Raw genomic sequence first — 22,637 nt, forward strand, 5'->3', positions numbered from 1 at the left:
TCCAAGTTCCCTAAAAATGTCACTACAATTCCTTGCTAAAGGTATGCCAGGAGGTAGTCCAAGTCTATTAGTAACAAACCCATGAAAAACTGCCCATGATCTATCAAATGTAAAACACTGCTGTCTGCCTCAGGCTTTAATGTTAAGCCACATGACTACTGACCTGAGACACATGTAGTTAGAAGGCAACATGGGTAGATAGAAGGGCTCTCCCAAAGCAAACTTTTCATACAAGCGACAAGACTGAGGAAAGTTTACATAGACAAATAATATAAGATGGTGGGCAGGTAGCCAGAAGATAGGAGATGGTGCTTAAAGTCAAATTCACCAGAAGACATCAAAGTCTGATCAGAACCCCCAATCCCCAAGAGACAATAAGCGTGACCCTGGGGACAAAGAAATCATCAGAATGCAGATTTACTGCAAATTCCATGTAATCGGGGACAGAAGGGACTCAAGAGGTCTCAGATATGTACATTATTACCAAATTGAAGATCCTAATTCACTGCAGTGAGGGTCTAGGTCACACTTCAGTAGAATCTCTAAATTGTCCCAGCCCTATCAGCCTAAGACCACTATCTCAGTCTATTCAGGCTGCTACAGCAAAAATACTATAAACAATATAGTGGCTTAAAAACAATAGAAATAGAAAGGGTAAGGGAGGGGTGCCTGCGTGGTTCAGTTGGTTAAGCATCTGCCTTCAGCTCAGGTCATGATCCCGGGGTCCTGGGACTGAGTCCTGCACCAGGCTCCCAGCTCGGCAAGAAAACTGCTTCTCCCTGTCCCTCTACCTGTTGCTCCCCTGCCTGTGCTCTGTCAAAAGAGTAAAATCTTAAAAAAAAAAAAAAAAAAAAAAAAAAAAAAGGCAAGGGAGCTCTCTAGTGTCTCTGTTATTAAGGTACTAATGCTATTCAGGAGGTCTCCACCCTCATAAGCTAATCACCTCCCCAAAGCACCATCTCCGATTACCATCATCATCATATTGCCATATTTAGGGCATCATCTGATTACTTTTTTTAAAGTTAACATATAATGTATTATTTGTTTCAAGGGTACAGGTCTGTGATTCATCAGTCTTACACAACACACAGCACTCACCATAGCACATACCCTCCCCAATGTCCATCACCCAGCCATGCCATCCCCGCAGCCTCCTCCCCTCCAGCAACCTGCAGGTCTAATGTGCTCCTGCCCTTGCCTTGTGACAGTAAAGGAGAATGGAGTCATAAAGGCAGAGTAATGGAAACCTATCACTGAGACTGCCAGGAAGAACTCTAATGTAGCAAGGAAAGGAATCCAACTTGGCCTCATTGCCAAGGCCACATTCACCAAACTGTTACTATCTTTCTAGTCCCAAAAGATCCAGGGTTTCAGAAACATCAATGGTTATCCACAAGGGAAAAATAATATGAACTACAAGCTACAGAGAATCTTCTTTCTTATATGGTTGACTTCAGCAGCATGGTAAAAATAATTCTGAAAAGAGGACATTTCAGCAACATGTGAATATAAAGAATTGACATTTACTCACTCTATGTCACATAGTTTTATGAGTGGTCCCTTATGAAGCTCTGTGGCATAAGAAGAAATATATATTTAATTCAATTTTTATTTACTTTCTATGATAAACAAATTGGGAGAAAAAATAGCTGTAAATACTGTAACTGCTATGTGTTGCATAGAAGTTATATAGTTTTAATATTCTTTTTTTTTAGATTTTATTTATTTATTTGACAGACAGAGATCACAAGTAGGCAGAGAGGCAGGCAGAGAGAGGGGGAGGAAGTAGGCTCCCTGCTGAGCAGAGAGCCCGATGCGGGGCTCAATCCCAGGACCCTGGGATCATGACCTGAGCCGAAGGCAGAGTCTTAACTCACTGAGCCACCCAGGGGCCCCAGAAGTTATCTAGTTTTAAATACATTTATTAAAGTGTGTTTTCATATTTGAATATAATGATTCAAGTTATCAGTGTAATGATTTAGGCAGAAGAGTATTACGGTGTCTATTCTATTGGGATTTTGCTCTATCAAGTAAATTTATGCAAAAGTGTTATTTAGAATTCAGGCCTTATGACAACTTCCCAATATGTTATTAGTATACCAATGTACACATAAGAGGAAAATGTTAACATCTTTAATTAATACATGCTCAATTACTTTTTGTGTTATAAAAATGAATTGACATGTATGCATCTTATCTTGTAACTAATTACAGGCATGAAACACACCGACTAATAAAATTAATAGGATACAATATGGAAAATAGGAAAGGATAAGCTCAATCACATAGTTCTATTTCAAAAGTGAAAAAAGTAAGATATTAGGATTACAAGGTGATAGTGGATTTTCTGATCTTTTTTCCTCTGAAACAACAAAAACTTAAGGTTAAGATTTAATATTCTCATAAACTTCAAACTTTTTCTAAAAACAGATTAATGCTTGAATTCTAGAATAAAAAAAGCTAAAGCTGAATTTTTAAATGGTATAAAAGGGAACAACTGAATTATTAAGTACCTTGCTCAAGAACACATATCACCTGTCAAAGAAATTTTGAGACAATCAATCATTCAGGTTTACAGAATACCAAATGCATTTTTCTAAATGTCACAAAAAGGCTGAGCAGAGTTTCTCCAAGGACATTCCAACTTTAGAATGTTAACTGTGGAGACAGATTAAGCTGTTTGTGGGAAAGGAGAGCAGAAATATGCTACCTTAAGAAGTTAAAGAGAAAGGTCAATGTAAAGTCTGATGAATGTTAAGAATGTGATGTGGAACAAAAAAGAATACACTATATAATGAAATTATAAGAATAAAACTCATATATTAGCGATTTAAAATCTCCTTAAAATTCAGAATTCTTTGATTTTAAGGTAATTTATCAAAATAATTTCTCATAAAACAGTACTATATAATTTTGCTTTATTTTTAAAATCTTAAGCTAGCTGGCTATATAACACATGAAATCTGATTTAAATTATTGTACCTTTCTTAGCATCACTGTGGTGGTGTGTTAGTGAAAACTGAGACTATTTTTTAATATTTTACTTTCTTATAACTAATACATATGATAAAACTAGCTCCACATTCAATATTGATTATATAAAAGAAAACACAGCCAATAGGAAGATAAATGGGAAAGCAAAATCAGCCTTAAAAATTAGTATGTTTTAAAGAAAAGAGTTTATAGAATGTTTAGCAACTTGAATTGTTGAAAATTAAAGTTTTATTCCTAAAGTATGGACAATATAAAGCTAGCACTTCCAAGAACATTCAGATATCAGAAGAAAGTTAAATACAGTACTGATTTAACAAAAGATTGGTCTTATATGTATTACCCAGCACCATTACTTTCTCTGTTAAAACAATCAAAACTAAAGAAATCAAATGCAAGGCTATTTATTTTTTGTTGATTTTCACAGGTGATCCTTTGATGTTGAGTTTGTCCACAAAAACATTTGATCTTCTTTCATGTTCAATGGCTGGACTTTGATGAGGTTTCTCCCTGAGAAATACAATATGAACATTAATACCATTTTTCAAATGGTAGTTTACAAATCAATAAAACATGAGTAAAAAATACTTTTAAGTTTTATCTAAGACTTCCACAATAGCTTTGAAAAACATATGGGAGATTATCTCATTCACATTTAAGAAAGCAACAGCTGCTTTCCTGAGATAGATTTAACTGCTTAACCATGCTATCCATCTGACTGGCAGCCACTAGCCACATAATTTACATTTAAATCAATTAAAATAAAATGAAGTTTAAAATTCAGTTCCTCAGCTGTATCACCCACATATGAAGAGTGGTTCAATAACCACATGTGTCTAATGGGTGCCATATTGGACAGTATAGATACATAACATTTTCACTATTACAGAAAATCATTCCAGAAAGGGCTATTGGACAGTGCTGGTTTACAGGAAATGCCACGGACAGGGCCACAGATTTATGGATCATCTATAAAGAGTATGCTTTCTCTAACAGGGACCTTATTTCATAGTCAAACTTAGCACTGTATTTTTTTTTTTTTATCAACAGAGTTTCCAAACTGAGACAAATATAGTCAAACTTAGCACTATTTTTTTTTTTTTTTAATCAACAGAGTTTCCAAACTGAGACAAATATTTCCAAACTGAGACAAATAGCTCCCAGATTACTGTCAAAGTAATATGGGAGCTAATTTTCTACAGAAAGTATTAGGGCTCTAAATTCCTAAATAAGTATTTAAAAATAAAAGATCCTAGCTCATGAAATTCTGCACAAGGCTTCTGATTTACTTGATACCCGCTTGTCCACCGCTGGTTCTGTGAAGCCTTCCACCTTCTGCAGCAATCCTCCACTCTCTTAAAGCCTAGAATAGATTTCTATTTTAAGGCCTGGTGAGGCCTCCCTCTCTCTCAAGTGTAAATTTAATAGGAACTAGGTATTGTTTTCCATTTTTTCCCCCAGAGAACCAAATTAAATTCCAACTCTAGAATATACACAAAAACCTCTATAATCTTTTTAATTTTTTTATAAACATAAAATGTATTTTTATACCAGGTATACAGGTCTGTGAATCGCCATGTTTACACACTTCACAGCACTCACCATAGCACATACTCTCCCCAATGTCCATAATCCTACCCCTGTCTCCCGACCCCCCTCCCCCCAGCAACCCTCAGTTTGTTTTGTGAGATTAAGAGTCACTTATGGTTTGTCTTCCTCCTGATCCCATCTTGTTTCATTTATTCTTTTCCTACCCCCCAAACCCCCCATGTTGCATCTCCACTTCCTCATATCAGGGAGATCACATGATAGTTGTCTTCCTCCGGTTGACTTATTTTGCTAAGCATAATACCCTCTAGTTCCATCCACGTCATCGCAAATGGCAAGATTTCATTTTTTGATGGCTGTATAGTATTCCATTGTATAGATATACAACTCTTCTTTATCCATTCATCTGTTGATGTACATCTAGGTTCTTTCCATAGTTTGGCTATTGTAGACATTGCTGCTATAAACATTCGGGTGCACGTGCCCCTTCGGATCACTACGTTTGTATCTTTAGGGTAAATACCCAGTAGTGCAATTGCTGGGTCATAGGGTAGCTCTATTTTCAACTTTTTAAGGAACCTCCACACTGTTTTCCAAAGTGGTTGCAGAGCCTGCATTCCCACCAACAGTGTAGAAGGGTTCCCTTTCTCTGCATCCTCGCCAGCATCTGTCATTTCCTGACTTGTTAATTTTAGCCATTCTGACTGGTGTGAGGTGGTATCTTACTGTGGTTTTGATTTGTATTTCCCTGTTGCTGAGAGATGTGGAGTATTTTTTCATGTGTCTGTTGGCCATCTGGATGTCTTCTTTGAAGAAATGTCTGTTCATGTCCTTTGCCCATTTCTTGATTGGATTATTTGTTCTTTGGGTTTGCTAAGTTTTTTATAGATTTTGGACACTAGCCCTTTATCTGATATGTCGTTTGCAAATATCTTCTCCCATTCTGTCAGTTGTCTTTTGGTTTTGTTAACTGAAAAACCTCTATAATCTTAATGGTGTGGTTTCAGCACAGCTATTCCAAAGGTAATCCCAAAGGAGGCTAAAGTTTTGGGAAAAGTCTTCCAAAATATCTAATACCTAATATAGGTGCAAAGAATGTTAAGTATTACACAAGTATCTAAAAATGCTTTTACCATTGACTTGTAAGGGGAGTTTTGTTAAGCCTTTCAAATACAGCCCCTCCTCCCTTATCAGATCTCTAGATACCAATATCTTACCTGGCATGAAATGTATAACTCCTCCTACATCCAGATTAAAATCTGTTTTAAGAAGAACTACATTATAATATTTCACTTTTTCTTAAAAGGATTTTAGCCTCTGTCTTCTGAAGCATAGTTTGCTAGTGAGTTTCTAACCATGCAATCTTAAAATATTATTGGTTTTTATTTTTATTTTTTTATTTTTATTTTTTTTAATTTTATTTATTTATTTGACAGAGAGAGATCACAAGTAGGCAGAGAGGCAGACAAAGAGAGAGGAGGAAGCAGGCTCCCAGCTGAGCAGAGAGCCTGATGCGGGGCTCGATCCCAGGACTCTGGGATCATGACCTGAGCCGAAGGCAGAGGCTTTAACCCACTGAGCCACCCAGGCGCCCCAAATATTATTGGTTTTTAGATACAAATTCAAATTTGTGTGGAATGCTCAGATATAATATAAAGTCATTACATCCTTCAAAAAAGATACTGTTGATAGAAACAACGGATGTTAATCAAAACTTCCTGACAGAAGTAAAATTACATTACTTTTCTTCTAATTCTTGTTAAAAAAATATATAATTTGTTTTAGAAATAATTTTACCTTCTTTTAAGTTCTCGGCAGCCTGAATTCTCATGACCAACACTTCTCATCCTAGGGTTTTCTATGTTGCGCCACTGTCCCACTGGTTTGTATTTCAAAATCTCATTTTGCCACTCATCATCAAAAGCATGAGCATCACCTACATTAAATATCAAAATAAAGAGGCAAGTATTAATATATGAACTGTCAATAGCTGCCTTGGCTCCCACATACTTGATTCTGGCCTTGTGCTTCCCTCAGCCTAACCTCAAGACAGAGGCAGGGAACTGCCCCAAATATAAAGGTCTTTGATTCAGGGTACTATTTCCTTTTTTTGCCTATTCTTCTTTTATTCCTATTCATAATTTGGTTATTGATGATCTGGTTTTTCATGTATCTGCCTGCATATCATGTTACTCTACCCAATGAACCCTTTGACTCAATTACACTGAACTTACACTCTTTCTTCCTGGGTCATCTTCCTGGTCTGTACTTGGGCACTTCTATAACTAGCACTTCCTATTAACCTCACCGTTTTCCTGCATAACTTGGCCTACCTCACAAGCTTCTGTTCTCAGTTTCCTAAGACAGGTTACTCATCTCAACTGTCAATTTGTTATGAATTAGGCAATCTAACTTCGATTAACAATAGGTAAATGGTAATACTTGTTCTATCAGATGGCGTTTATAATAATAATGTGTTCCCTCACTAAATTTTTCTTCAACATTTTCATTATTGTTAAGTACTCTATATATATTTAATTATGACAAAACTATAAAGGTTAAAATTAAAAGTTAAGATGTTGTAGCTTCCATCTCATTGCATAAAAATAACTTTGTCCAAGCCAACCCTAAGAGAATTTTTTTCTGAAATGATACGATAATAAACCATTTCCATTTAAAAAATTTAAAGTGACAAAACACTTTTACTCAAAATACTTTTGGAAAGTAGAAGATGAATTTGACCTAAAAACTATAATAAGAAGAGTAACGACACTGGAAGGATTTATATGCATTGAAGAATGAATATAAAATCCAGAAAATGGAAAAATGTACTTGAAATATACATGATATATTATCTAACAATACAAGAAATTAAAATCTTATCTATACAAAAACTGAAGTGCCCAATAATAATGAATGTTTTAAATAAATGATGGCCCATTCACAAAAACTTTTAGGTAACCATTTAGAATGTTTTTGAAAAACATCATAGGTAACTGTTTTCACAATTATAATGGTGAATTAAAATAGGCACAATATAAACTACATAATAAAATACTAATTTTTAGAAAAAGTGTATGTGTTTACATATACATAAAACTACTGGGAAGAAATATACTAAAACATGAATAGTTGTTTTGGATTGGGATTATGGATAATTTTAGTTTTCTTTATTTTTTTTTATCCTTTTCAAATATACCTTAGAAATACATAAAAACTCATTTTGCCTACTGGCAATCTTACTAAATGACAATTCAAAAGATTCCATTTTCCAAGTATAGAACAAAAAATAAATAACATTACCAAAAATCAGTATAAAAAAAAAATCTCTATGAAACAATGAAACCCCAATTTTATTACTTTGATAAGATCGTCCCTGGTAGTCCCCACACATATTATTCATAAACTACCTCAAAATGACACCTTATGGAATGTTTCTACAAAAAAATTCATCAAGTTCTACCAGTACAGCTGCTATTTTAAGAAGAATACTATTTTCCGTGACAACTTACTTTCATTCATATTGATGAACTCTTGATTGACCTCTTCATCTCCAGTCTTGTTATTCTTTGACTTTTTAATGACATGAGCTCGGTCATGAAGATGATGCCCAACAGCCATTTTTTCTAGCCCACTATCGGAATCTCTCATTGCTTTCCTAGTTTCCTTTATCTGAAAAAATGAAGAAAATAAAAATTAAAAATTATTATTTAAATATATAGAGAATGGATATAATTCTCAACTCCTCAGGACCTATTTACTAATAGAGGTTAAGACCATAAATCTATAGCTCTAAAAACACTGGGTATTACTTAGTTCCACTACCAACTTGCAGTAGAATTGTGGTAATAATTCTCTGATATTTTCTGAACTGCTTAAAATTAATGTCTAGGGCAAATAGAACCAATACAATTTGAACTCTTTCTAAGTTGTAATCAAATAGTATAACAAATAATTATATAAGACTTAGTGCCTTCAACAGTGTCTTAACAGTTTCATAGTTGGGAGTACATCCCTATAAGTAAGGGCAACTGATTGATTATTCAGCAGTCATGTTGATCAGCTTGAATCTCATGGCTCTTACATATCAACTCTATGGGTTATAAGAATATTCATGATAGCCAAAGACTATTAGTATTAGCATGGTTTGCTGCGGGATGTCTACAATTAAACTGTTTACATTTAAGATGTATGTCACTTATAGCAAGTGAAAATGAAAATGTCTGCACTATAACAAGAGCATCATTAAAATTATGTCCTTATATATAAGAGCTATTCATACCCAATAAACAGGCAAACTTTTTTTTTTTTTTTAAACTATAAGTACTAATGAGGAAGTGTAGAAACGGGAACTCTCATACCAGGCTTTGTGGCAGCCAACTGTTTCAATCACTGTGTGAGAGTAACTTAGTAATTTTTACATAAAGATGAAAGCACCCACCTCCTACAAACCAACAATACTGTTCCTAAAACATTTGCACAAGAAGACATGTATAAAGATAAGTAAGTTAAAAATCAGAAATACCTAAATATCAATCAACAGAAAAATAGTTTAAAAACTGTGGTATATTGATATTTTGGATAATATAGAAAAGTCAAAATAAATAAACAGAGTTGCATATATCAAGCTGAATAAATCTCAGAAGTATATGCCTGAGCAAAGTCAAGTTGCAGAGGACACATGTTGCATGAAACTACATAAAGTTTAGAAACCCATAAAATAATTCATTATATTATTTACGAAGCATACATAAGTAATAAAATTACAAAAACACACATGAGAATCATAAGTTTGAGATACAAGAAAATGGTTCTTTTGTGGGGAGGGAGTGAAAGGGAAAAGGAACCAGGGAGGAATAGTGTACTGAAAGCTTTAACTGCATCTAGTATTTTTGCTTAAAAAGAAAACAAAACAGGAAAGAACTTAAAGCAAATAGAGAAAAATGTTATGATTTGACTAAACTGGGTGGAAGGAATATGGGTATTTATTATATTATTTTCTATATCTTTTCCGTATTCTTGAAGTATTTCATGAGTTTAAAAAGATTCTTTTGCTTCAGATATAAATTGAAAATAGATATTTATTTCATGAGACAAAGACCTCTTTTAGTGTCTACTTACCCGGTCAACAAGTAAAGGTAAGAATAAACATCAATAGATATTTACATGAAAAAGGCTCTGAGGTGGGGGTGGAAGGGAGGACAAAGAATGCCTTAACTAAGTAAATACAGTTAGCATTACTGTTCTTCACAGTGATATGTGTCTTCTTCCCTCATCTCTACCCCCAGAATACCAGATCAAGCTTTTGTAATTAAAATCCAATACAGGTGACCTATCATTCCACAACTTTATAAAGCTCTAAGAATGCTCAGAAAATACTTACTCCTCCTGGAGCCCTACGGGTTTGAGTTGAGGCCTGGAAAACCTTTGGTGGTTCATTTCCTACTTTGGAATAAGTCATAACTGAGGAAGAACTAAATGAATGTCCATTTGGATCCACTGAAAGGTGACCCTAGAGGTAAATATAAATTTTAAGTCCAGAGAGTTTAGTCAAGTATGAAGAATTGACATCAGATGATTCAAATAAGTAAGAACACTAAAGTACTACCAAGGATACCAACCATATTATCAGGATGGTATATCCAAATGGCACCACCAGGAAGGACCTCATTTCCTTCCATTTTAGGTACTGATTCTAACTCTGCTTGTGAGGAATAATAAGTGACACACTCAGAGATCCTTAAGTCTTTGTGATCAAAGACTTGCAACTTAGATTTAAATACAGATGCTAAGCCCTGAAGCCTATGAAGCTTTTATAATCAGTGGTTGACCCCTGTGTGCAATTTTGCTAACGCTGAGGCAATTAGCCATACACCAAGAAGTTTCATACCTCCTGTGGGTACCAGATTGCTAGATTATGAAGATCATTAATAATGCCCTACATTTGGACATTCTGAAATGGTCCTTAGATTCTAAACTAGATGATTAAAATGAGTCTTCTTCATATGGAATCAAGTTAATTTTTTGATTAACTTGATTCAATATGAATATTAATATTGTGAGTAGAAAAGAGTATCAGTACTAGTTTATAAATATTTGAACTCTATTGATATAATCCAATGCCTAAACATATTTCTGAAATTTCTGTTTTCAGCTTTTTAAAAGAAAATACTAAAACTTAATTTCCTAGATGCCACAAAGTATCTTTAAAGTAGACAAACTAAAAATAATTAAAAAGTCTAAATTCATATAAAAATATTTATTTACAAAAGTGACCTTCAGCAAGATAAATGTTTTTGAGGTGGTTGTGTTTTTCAAACTCATAGGTTATGAAATCAATTTGTTGCATTGTGAGCAGGATTTTAAAAATATGAGCTAAAACAGAAAATGTAAGACACACTGTAAATAGTATGATCATTTTGTCACAAAACTTTTGTTTCAGGTTTTTTAATACAGTACACAAGTATTATGTACTGGGTCATACTGTTAAGATATATTTTTTAGTCACTGTGGACCATGATTAAAAAAAGTTGAAAGCCACTATAATATAGGATACCAATAACTGAGAATAACATTCTCATCAATTTTTTAGTACTTACAAAGTTTCTTTGTAATTCCTGCATACTGTTTCGCATATTTAACATCATTCGGTCCATTGCCTGAAAAGGGTTGACATCTGTACGCTACAGGACATTAGGAAGTATGTTATTAACTATAAGTACAACACAAAAGAAGCAAATCAACCTTTCCAAAACAGCTGAAAAAAAATTTTTTTTATTTACGCAGTGGGAGCCCATGCAGCAATCGGCCAGGCAAAGATAATTTAAGAACTATACAAAAAAGCAATTTGTTAAAGAAAAAATGGAAGCATATACAAAATCTCAAAGAGCCAACATTTAAATGATTAGGGGGTTGCATCACTATAAATACATGCATACATATATGTGTATACATACACACAGGAACATATAAATATAAACACACATTTACCAACTTTCTCATAACAAATTTAGTTAATATTTAAATACTGAGCAGTGTATTCTGGGCTGGGACAATTCTAGCATAGACTAGTTTTCAAGTTTTTCCTTCTTCCCTCTCAATATCTCACCATGCAAAGCAGTAAAACTTGGGTATAAGATACCAATGTCACTTCCCCCAGTACAACACAGCTGATAGAAACTGCCTCTGAAGTCTCCAGCTCTCTTTTATATCATAAGAGCTTCCAAGTAATAGAGGTTAATTCCCTCTACTGTAGGCCTGGAATTTGCTGCCTACCACAGAAGGCTCAGTAGAACATTCGCTTCAGGCATGGTATATGCTTCTTTAGAAGAGTAGTTAATTCCTCTAGCACTGATTTCCTAGTCAAGACTGATTTTGACTCCCAGGGGACATTTGTTAATATTATATTCATTTTTGTGTGTCACAGCTGTGGAGGGTGTATAACTGTAATCTACTGAGTAAAGGTCAGGGACCCTGTTAAAATCCTACAAAGACTAGGACAGCCTCCCTAGAACAAGAATTATCTAGCCTAAAATGTCAGTGGTGTCAGGGGCTGAGAAGCTCTAGAAAAATCTGCTGTTGATTTTAAGTCTTACTGTTAGAACAGTCACAAGAAATTTAAAAAGTGATGCACACATTTTAGTGCGTCACCTGATGCATTGTTTACTATTATAAAACAGAAGGAGTGTTTGATTCAAGGAATTCCTCCACTCAAACAGCAGTCTTTTAAATCCTGTAAGGCACTGTAGTTCAATGCCCGTATTTCAACTCCTCTAGAGATTCTTTTGCTGTATGCCAAGCTGGGACTCAATAAAGAATTATCAAAGGCCTGTCTGTGTCCCTGCCTTCCAGTGGGTTTTATTACTTGTAACAATGCGAAACAGATGGGAAAACCAAATTCTTCTTTGGAAGGGCACTTAACACCATAGGGAAGAACAAAGGCACATTTAGGAGATATTGATATCTTTGGATACACAAAGAACTGCAATAGAATAAATCTGCATTTCAGAGATTCAACACAATTCAGGAAACATTCTGAATGCTTTGTTTCATCATCAGGTTGAGAAATCATGGCTATAAAAGAGATACAATTCACAAGAGTTGGAAGGGCTAGCCCAAATAAGAAGAGGGAGAGAAGGAAGAAAAGATAAGATGTTAAGGTATATTCAACCCTTTCCACAATTCACTGTCAAATCAGCCATCCCAAATCCCATCTGTACTTGCTGTGGGGTGGCCCAACACCTTGGAGTGACAAAAAGTATGGGTACAATTTAGAGCTAAGATTCCAGTGGGCTCCTAAGGCCTTTGGGAACTTTGTACACAAGCTCTTCTCTCTCCCTGAATGTTTTTTATCCTGACTCTCAGCATAGTTTCTTCTCATCATTCCAGTATTACCTCCTTAGAAAGGCTACCTGCAAAAGTAATCTCTGCTTCACTTCCCATCTCTCATTATATCATTACCCTGCTTCATCTCCTTCATAGTACTTTGAAGTACTTCATCTGAAATTATTTTGTTGTTTATTGCCTGTCTTCCCACTCTAGAAATCATCTTTGTGAAGGTAGGGCTATTTTTTTTGTCTTATTCACTACTATATTCTCAATACTTTAAAAATAATTCCCTTGCACATAAGGAGGGCTCAGTAAATATTTGCTGAATGAATGAACAAATCATCTCTAGCTTGGCTTAAACACATATATCCAATTGTTCACCAGATAAATTCACCTGGACATACTACAGATGCCTCAAATACCAACACCCCAAACCAAAATGATCTTTTGATCGCCCCTGCTCTCATATCTGTATTGTATGAATGCACTGTTCCTTACCTCAGTGGTATTTTCACGTAGCTAATTCTTCATGCCAAAAAGTAGGCATAATACTTTCCTTTTCCCTCTTTACTGTCCTTTCAACCCAGTAAATCCCCAAGTTTTACCCATTTACCTCTTTAAGTCTCAGATGAGACACCATAGCCACTGCCTAAATAGAAGCCATTACTAATATTTCCCAGAACACTTTAACTCCTGCGGTCCCTTCTAATCTTTCCTTCCAATAATCTTTCAAAAATGAGAATGTGCTTCTACTACCATTTTGGTGAAAATTCAACTGCTTCTGCTATTTTTAAGATAATGTCTAAAGTCCTTACCAGGCCAAAAGAAGTCCCTGGTTACCATTCTATCTCTATCTACTCTCCAACTCGTGCTCCAAAGCCAAGTGATCCAAAATATCTTTGAGCTCCCTAGCCACTAAGTCTATGCATGTGCTGTTTCTTCTGTGTTGAACACTCTTTTTCCTCCTCTCCCTGCTTTTCCTTGCTAACTCCTATTCATCCTTAAGGTTCCAGAAATCTCTGATAAATCTCCACACCATCACCCTATCACCCCAAAAGGTCTGGGTAAAAGGCTTTCTTCTATCTGTGCTTCCACAGCATGCTGAACTTCCTGATCATTTTACTGGTAACTCTGGCTATAAGTGGTTTTTAATTTGTCATTCGTCCCACTGAAACTCTGGTCAGAAAATACAAATATGGTTCATCCAACTTTAAGGAGACAAATGATTCAAGTCTAACACAGAAGAAACTTTTTCATAAGAGCACAGATGCATCCATAGGAAATGTTCCAAAGTCATGCTATTCTCTGCTACTCCTCAGGCTGCTTTTCAGTGATTAGAAACTAGCATCACGGAAAAGAAAAAGGAGTAGGAGAAAAGCTGGTTGTAGACTAGCCATACTTGGATGTGGGAAAGGAAAAGCAGCACGCACAAACTAACTTTAGAGTCCTAGAAAGAGCAGACAATCTGAGCTTCTCCAAATGTGCTCCTCTAGCTATAGTTTGGCGCTTTTTCATCTTTTAGAAAGTCATCATAAATATGTGAAAATGTCCAAACTTTCAAACAAACTATGGGGATCCCTTTTGTAAATCAAGTAAATATTTATCTATTAAAATGTATTTTTTCTTTCTTGGAAGACTGATTTTGTCTATGTTGTTATGACTTAGTTCAGAAAAAACATGCCTGAATACTCTAAGATTAATATATAAAACAGGTTTCAGTACAAATTCCAAAAAGCTATTTTGAAAATAAGTGAAACTGCATGCCAATTCACTTTTGCCTGAGTTAATGAAAAATAAATATTTGTCAGAAAATATTGTTAAAATGGTTTGTGTCTCATGATACGAACCATACCGCCAAAACTGCCAAAAGGCACAAGAGAATTCATTGCCTAGAAAAAAAATCCAGTTAATTTTGGTTGACTTTTATTATGTAATAATCCCTGAAAATGAAATGTACTATATAATCACATAGTTCATAACTTAACAAAGTTTTAAAACCATTTAATAAAAAAATCCTCAAAATATATTTTAAAAAACTAACCACTTACTATTCATCATAAAGCCTGACAGGAGCGTGGCAGATAAATAGGGAGACCATATACCACTTTTAAATATGACTACTGTAGTATTTACCAAAGGCAGTTGAATTTGCTACAGATTAAGACAAACATTTGTCAAAGGAAATACAATTTTACACTAAAATTAACTAAAACATAAGGTACAATGATTAATATCTCATATTTCCTTTGCTCAACTGTTCTGTATTTTTAAGAGATGAGTTAATCTTGCTCATAACTGATTAAAAATAAGCAATTATTTACATTAATAACATTTCAAAAGTAGAAATACTGGGCAAAAAAATTAATAAATATCTCCCAAGAACTAATACGTAGAATAAAAAATATAGACTTCAGAAAGGATCACATATGGATTTAAAAATATGTAGGGTCTTTGATAGGCAAAAGAATGTTAAGTATAATTATCTAATAGTTCACAAATTGTATTCCTCAGTAGGTAACAGAGAAGTAAAAATAAAATTTTAGACATACATATATACATATTAAAAACTTTCATTACTTGGAAGTTTCAAATACTGAAAGTAAAATTTAAATTTTGGGGTAAAGGGTATATATAAGATTTTACCATCATTCAGTGATACTTTTCTCCTTTGTAAATTATGCTGAAAAATAGAGAAAACTGTATATATATTAAATTTTATAATAAATTATATCAAATTATATATATCTGTACTATATATTTAGAACAGTAATCTCCAAAGTGTATTATTATAAGTGTATTGTCGTCAATACTATTTCTTTACTTTCTTTTCACTGAAAATAAAAACATTGTAGATTCTCTCTGGCACCATCACTCAATCTAAATGTTAGATGTCACATGTCATACCCTGAATTAAACTGCTTAGTTAAATATATTTACAGATGAAATTATCTAGCTTCAGGGGTGCTTGGGTGGCTTAAGTCAGTTGGGCAGCTGACTCTTGATTTCAGGTGGTGTCATGATCTCAGGGTCCTAGTATCAAGCCCTAAGTCGGGCTCTGCACCGAGTGCTCAGTCTGCTTGTCCCTCTTCCTCTGCTCCTCCCCCCAACTCCCACTCATGTTCCATCTCTATTTCTAAAATGAGTAAGTAAAATCCAAAAAATTTTTTTTAAAAATCAAGTTTTAAATAAAACTAATCCTCCCAAAATGGAAAAGTGGCTTAAAAAATCCCCCATAAAGAAGTCATGAACTGATGGGGCGCCTGGGTGGCTCAGTGGGTTAAGCCGCTGCCTTCAGCTCAGGTCATGATCCCAGGGTCCTGGGATCGAGTCCCGCATCGGGCTCTCTGCTCAGCGGGGAGCCTGCTTCCTCCTCTCTCTCTCTGCCTGTCTCTCTGCCTACTTGTAATCTCTGTCAAATAAATAAATAAAATCTTTAAAAAAAAAAAAAAGAAGAAGTCATGAACTGAAGAAAATGCTAATAATATAAACAAGAAAATAAGAAAATAGCATAACTGATGCTTCCCCTACTTTTGTAGGAGTCTCTGTTTTCCTTCATAAAATGGCTGATAAAGATGACAAATGTTGGAGGGCCTAGGTGGCTCAGTTGCTTGGAAGATTAAATTTATAGATTAAATTATCTAGTTTTAGGGGCACCTGGGTGACTCAGTCACTTGGGCAGCCAACTCTTGATTTCAGCTTAGGTCATGATCTCAGGGTCATGAGATGGAGCCCAACATCAGGCTGTGCGCTTGGCATGGAGCCTGGTTAAGATTCTCTCTCTCCCAGAGCGCTTGGGTAGCTCAGTCGGTTATGCATCTGCCTTTAGCTCAGGTCCAGATCCCAGAGTCTTGGTATTGAGCCCTGAATGGAGCATCGAATGGAGCCCCAGATAGGGCTCCCTGCTTAGTGGGGAGTCTGCTTCTCCCTCTGATCCTTCCCCTCTTGTGCTTGCTGCTCTCCCTCCCTCTCTCGAATAAATAAAATCTTTAAAAAAAAAACTTCTCTCTCTCCCCCCTGTCTGCCTCTGCTCCTTCTCCCCTGAAAAAAGGACAAATGTCAAGTAATGGACCAAAACTAAAGAAAAAAATTATCATGATGTCTATCTGAAATACAGGTTTTCATCCACTATGCTTAAAAGCAGCAGCATAATGGCTCACTGCTTAATGAAAACAATCATTTAAAAACTTATAGTTTAGGGCGCCTAGGTGTTTCAGTCCGTTAAGTTGCAGACTCTTTCATTTCAGCCTCTTCATATCCTCTCAGGTCATGATCTCAAGGTCCTGGGGTCCAGTCCTGTGCTCAGCACAAGGCTCCATACTGAGTCATTGCTTAGGATGCTTAGGATTCTTTCTCCCTTTCCCTCTGCCCCTCACTCCACTCATGGGCGCATACATGCACTCTCTCACAAATAAATAAGAAAATTCTTTAAGAAAAAAAAAAAAAAACTTTACAGCTTCACTAGAGCCAGAGAAGCTTTCTATGAATTTTTATTAAAGTTTAAATGTACTAGAACAGCTAGCATGCTCAGAAAAGTCTACCGTTCTCTTGGCTGTGCTCTTTTCAAATAGCAGCAGTCTTTCCCATCTTCTGCAGTCAATTTTTAATTTCTGTTTCTACCTTCACATCTAACTGAACTTAGAAAAGTTCAGTTGGCATAGAGGTCTTTTGTTGTAATTGTTTGTTTGGCTATCTTTTTTTTTGTTTTATTTTTGCTATTATGTTAAGTCTTTCACATTTAGACATACACATATCAAATATATCATACCTATGGGATAAAAGGAGAGCCATTTCTCACCAGTATAAATTATAAAATGAGTTTGGCTAAAAGAGAGGCTGAATGTTCCTTGGAAAATCTGCTGTAACTCTGCTATAAATCTATTTTTTTTTAATTTTTTATTTTTTATAAACATATAATATATTTTTATCCCCAGGGGTACAGGTGTGTGAATCGCCAGGCTTACACACTTCACAGCACTCACCATAGCACATACCCACCCCAATGTCCATAACCGCACCCCCCTTCTCCCAACCCCCCTCTCCCCAGCTACCCTCAGTTTGTTTTGTGAGATTAAGAGTCATGGTTTGTCTTATAAATCTATATTTTAAAAATTATTACTGCCCTAGGACAATACTCAGTACTCCTGGCTGGTAAAGGGTCTTCATACAGTTTGAAAAAGAAAAATGTGCACTGATGTTAGCATTTTAAGACGGTTGATACGATATAATGTCTTTTTCCATTGGGAATAAAATTGTCACTTTTTCCTTCTTCCACAAAAGCTATAAGTACTCATTTATGCACATAAATACAAAGTACTATATAGAGCCCTACTTCTGCCTTGCTATGCTTATAGCAAATAGACAAGATATTTCAATGCTCATTGAAAGACAAAATGTCAAAATGTCTTTATAATTGGTATTTCTGCCCTCGATAATTTTTCCTTAGATCTTAATTTTAGACTTTTATGGAAACTGATAGTCCTAAAAGTACAAAAATACAGATATAAATACCACTATTTACTAACTGAAAGAAAACAAATTGAAATGTGAATAATCCATACTGGAATAATAATAAAAGGATTGTGAAAATTATAAGGAGAAGTAAAAATAAAATTTTAGACATACATATATACATATTAAAAACTTTCATTACTTGGAAGTTTCAAATACTGAAAGTAAAATTTAAATTTGAGAACAGCTATCTTAAGACATGGGAGATATCAAACTTCTTAGGACTATTTGAAACATTCAGTCTCTCTTTTAGCCAAAACTCATTTTTTCTGTATATTTATAATTTATACTGGCAAGATATGGCTCACCTTTTCTTTTCTAATTTGTGATACATGTGACATATTTATGTCTAAGTATGAAAGACTTATGTAATAACAAAATTTAACTAATTAATAGAAACCAAAACCAGAAACTCCTGTGGATTTTTATTCTAGAACTGCCACTTCTGAGACTAAAAAAGCAATAGAAATAAAATAAACAGAGAAGAAAGTAATTAAGATATATAAGCATCTGGGACTTTTTTTTCTAGTTGAATATGTTTGTAACCTCCTAGTTTTGCTTTCAGATAAAACTTAGGAAAATATTCTGTAGTTATGCAAGTTAAATACAGTTAAAAGTTAATCTAAGTTTTGAAGGGCCAAGGTAGCCATGCTGAACAAACTATAGACACATACATAAAATAATGCTTTAAGTTTGTCTTATAATATGATCCTAAAGTTTTGGTAGCATCGTGGAATTTCATACAGCTAACAATTCATTTTTAAAGGATTCAGCTTTCCAACAGGTCCATCCTTTTATACAATAGTTATTTCTATAACAAGCATTATTCATATCCTAACATGAAAGATACATATATTCTTCTGTAATAATTTTCTGCAAATCCCATAGGGCCTTCTCACTAACTTAAAATAAAGAACTTACAGTCAAGGAATTTTCACCATCATCATGTCTCATATGATTATGATGAGCTCTTCCTCTACCATCAGAGATGCTGAGCAAGTCTCTTCCAAAGGGTTCAGAAAAACTTCTCATCATCTGTCGCATACTTTCTCGGTGTGCAATAAAAGAATCACTGTTGAAAATACATATCATCCAAGAGTAAGTTTTGGAATTTAAGTCATAAGTAGGTAGCTAAATACTACAAAGAATTATTTTGTGTTGATAGTCTTGTTAAAGAGACAAAAGAATTTAGGCAAATGGAATTATCTCCCAAAGATCCATTATTTATGAATACAAAAACGATTCCATTTCTTATCTACTATAATTAATCGATATATAATAAAAATTAATCTTTATTTAACCCTTATTGTATGAAAATGGCAAATAAAAAGTAACACATCTCAGGTAGCTTAAGCCAGCACTAAGGGAAATGGCCAAAAAAAAGGACTGAAAAATACTAGTACCAGGTAGAGGTCATCTTAGGCAGCCAAAAAAATATAAATTCTAGTAAGAACCAATAAAGAATGCTGGCTTATTTATTTTTTAACTCTTTATTTATGAAATATGAGCACTGAGAAATATAGCTAGGTTATGACTACTGTAAATATACATTATTCTAATAGTCAAAAATAAAGCTACAGATCACCTTTATGAGGCTAACTTTTGTTTCTAAGAACTCTTAGTATCAGAAATCACCACACAGAAAAAATATCTCCCATGTCTTAAGATAGCTGTTCTCAAACTTTTTTTGAAATTACCGAGCAACCAATGAGCAGGTTAGAAATGCATATTTCTGTCCCCCCAATGATATCTCAATCTAATTTACTAGTTCTGGGTGTGGTTTGTGGACATGCATCCCTGGTGATCTTACTTCAAGTAGTCCCTTCACCAACTTTTGAGGAATAGTATTCCTTCAGTATATGTAGTACGCGAATTAATTAGAACTCAAGCCTTTATTCTGAACCTAAATTTCCACTGCAATAAAATGAGAATAATATTGCACATCCCTGTTGTTGAGATTAAAGCATGTAATCTGAAGGCACAAAGCACAGTATCTGGCCCACAGAGTATGTTGAAACTTAATTTCCCTTAAATTCCCCTAATTTCCCTTCGTTTAAGAGAAACTTTTCTTCTTAATTCATTTATGAATGCCACTCCCTATTATTCTATTATTAATATTAAACACTTTTCATTGAAAGAAGATTTGTGTTTTATTTAAAAATACATATAACAATAATCATGTTTTATATTTGTATAAATACCCAGTGTTCATAACCTGATGTTATCCCATTCACAAGTCGCATTCAAGAATGTAAAATTCTGTCTCTCTCTGTCAAATAAACAGAGTCTTTAAAAAAATTGTTTGATATTATTAAACTTAAATTCAGTCAGGAACATTATAAACTTGATTATCTAGTCTCTGGTAAACTAATGAACTCACTTATTTATATGTGTGGTAGGCAGCTTCTAAGATGGCCCCCAATGATCCCCTTCCCTTAAGTATGGGCTGGATTTACTGACTTGTCTCCAACAGAATGTGGCTTCTGCTTGGGCATTGTCTTAGCAAAATGACTCATTGTGGGTCAAGCAGCTGCTTTGCTGTGAGACAGCCCTGTGAGGGCTACATAGGTGAGCTTAGATGCAGATTTTTGAGACCAGCCAACAACCATGTGAAAGAACTTGGAAGTAAATTCTCCATCAGTCAAGCCATGAGATGACCGCAGCCTTGACTCACAACTTGATGCAGCCTCCTAAGAAGCCCTGAGTCACAACCACCCAGGAAAGCTGCTCCTGGATTTCTAACCAACAGAAATTATATAATAAATGTTTCTTGTTTTAAGCTACTAAATTACAGCAGCAATATATTACTAATACATATTATATCCCAAGCAACAGTACATAATACATCTAAAACTGTCCCCATTCTAAGTCTTCAATTATGCTGGTTTTTATCTAAAGACTGGGAGGGAAACGGATGTAAATCTATAAAAATAGTTTGTCTGTAGGTCCTCTTCTGCATTTTGAGAAAATATTTTTTTAAATTTTCACCAAATTTTGAGACTATGTTTGGGATGGTACAAATTAAAATATGAGCTTCTATAAACCTCAGGAGGATGGGGTTTCTCAGACAGGTAGACTTATTATAGAGCAGTTGAAACCAAGGCACAAGAAGCCCATGAAACCATTGATTAGAAGATATCTCATGTACTAAAACACCTGAGCCAGAGAAAACCAACTAGTTGTTGAAATGAGTACCTCTTCTCTAATCAAGTCACTAAGGAAGAAGTTCAGAACTAGGTATTGATTGCAATGCAGCTGCTACTTATATATAGCATGTAGCATGTACCAAGGTGAGTAGAGAGAGTTGGGCAAATAACTCTCCCCCAAAATAATGGAGAGAACGTGTAATATATAGAATGGTTCAAGTTCAATAAACATTTATCATGTATACTGTGTGTCAAGCACAGAAGTTGATTATTGGTCTAGAGGAATTTACAGTCTGACAGAGAAATGAGACATATGTTTTTAAATTAGAAATATAAAACTTGGATATTAGTTTAGTTAATGTAAGAAATTGCCATAAATTTAGTGATTAAAACAATAAATTTATACTTTTACAGTTCAGGAGATCAGAAGCCCAGAATAGATATAAGTGGGCTACAATCAAGGCATTGGCAGGGCTGGGTTCATTCAGAGGCTGTGGGGGAAAGTCTGTTTCTTCCTTGCCTTTTTTCAAGCTTCTAGAGATGGCCCATATTCCTTGGCTTGTGATCCTCCCCGCCACCCCCATTTTCAAAGCCAGCAGCATAGCATCTTCAAGTCTCTCTGACTCTTCCATATTTAAAGGACCCTTGTGATTAAATTGAGCCTACCTGGGTAATCCAGGTTAATCTCTTATTTTAAGGTGATTAAAATTTTTAGTTTCATCTGTAACCTTAATTCCTCCTTGTCATGTAAAATAATATATTCACAAATTCTGGTGATTAGGATAAGGTCATCTTTGGGAGAAGGGGCATTATTCCACCTACTACTGATATATTCCTAAAATCACATTATTTAAAGCAATTTCAAAGTATTTCTCCCAGTCTCTATAAAAGTCTTAGAAGACTGAAATGCTATTAAAAAAAATGCCTGTGATTAACCTGGTGCTAGGAAACTAAATGGAATTTCTATGACTGATAATTAAGTGTTCCGGCATATTAAGGTTGGCTAAGCAAAGCTATCATGTTCAGCGGGTTAGATATATTAGATGCATTTTCAAATCACACAGTTTTCAGTTTACAATGGGTTTATCAGGATGTTAACTCCATCTTAAATTGAGG

The 22,637-nt window shown here is 34.8% G+C and overlaps 1 protein-coding gene across 3 annotated transcripts in view; it reads right to left on the reverse strand.

Moving 5' to 3' along the window:
• Nucleotides 1–3,379: 3,379 nt before the first annotated feature.
• Nucleotides 3,380–22,637, reverse strand: part of MLF1 (myeloid leukemia factor 1) — a 33,520-nt gene continuing 14,262 nt past the window's right edge. The window contains exons 2-8 of one of the 3 annotated variants that reach the window (XM_032343404.1): nt 19,297–19,447; nt 14,715–14,756; nt 11,139–11,222; nt 9,923–10,051; nt 8,052–8,211; nt 6,337–6,475; nt 3,380–3,501 (exon numbers count right to left, since the gene is read on the reverse strand). In XM_032343404.1, the coding sequence (XP_032199295.1) occupies nt 3,396–3,501; nt 6,337–6,475; nt 8,052–8,211; nt 9,923–10,051; nt 11,139–11,222; nt 14,715–14,756; nt 19,297–19,447 (811 nt within the window). In that variant the 3' untranslated portion in view covers nt 3,380–3,395. The remainder of the gene's footprint in view (nt 3,502–6,336; nt 6,476–8,051; nt 8,212–9,922; nt 10,052–11,138; nt 11,223–14,714; nt 14,757–19,296; nt 19,448–22,637) is intronic. The other 2 variants (XM_032343415.1, XM_032343423.1) reach the window with 2 other exon arrangements.

The sequence above is a fragment of the Mustela erminea genome, chromosome 1, assembly GCF_009829155.1.
Source record: "Mustela erminea isolate mMusErm1 chromosome 1, mMusErm1.Pri, whole genome shotgun sequence".
In the NCBI taxonomy this organism is placed as follows: domain Eukaryota; kingdom Metazoa; phylum Chordata; class Mammalia; order Carnivora; family Mustelidae; genus Mustela; species Mustela erminea.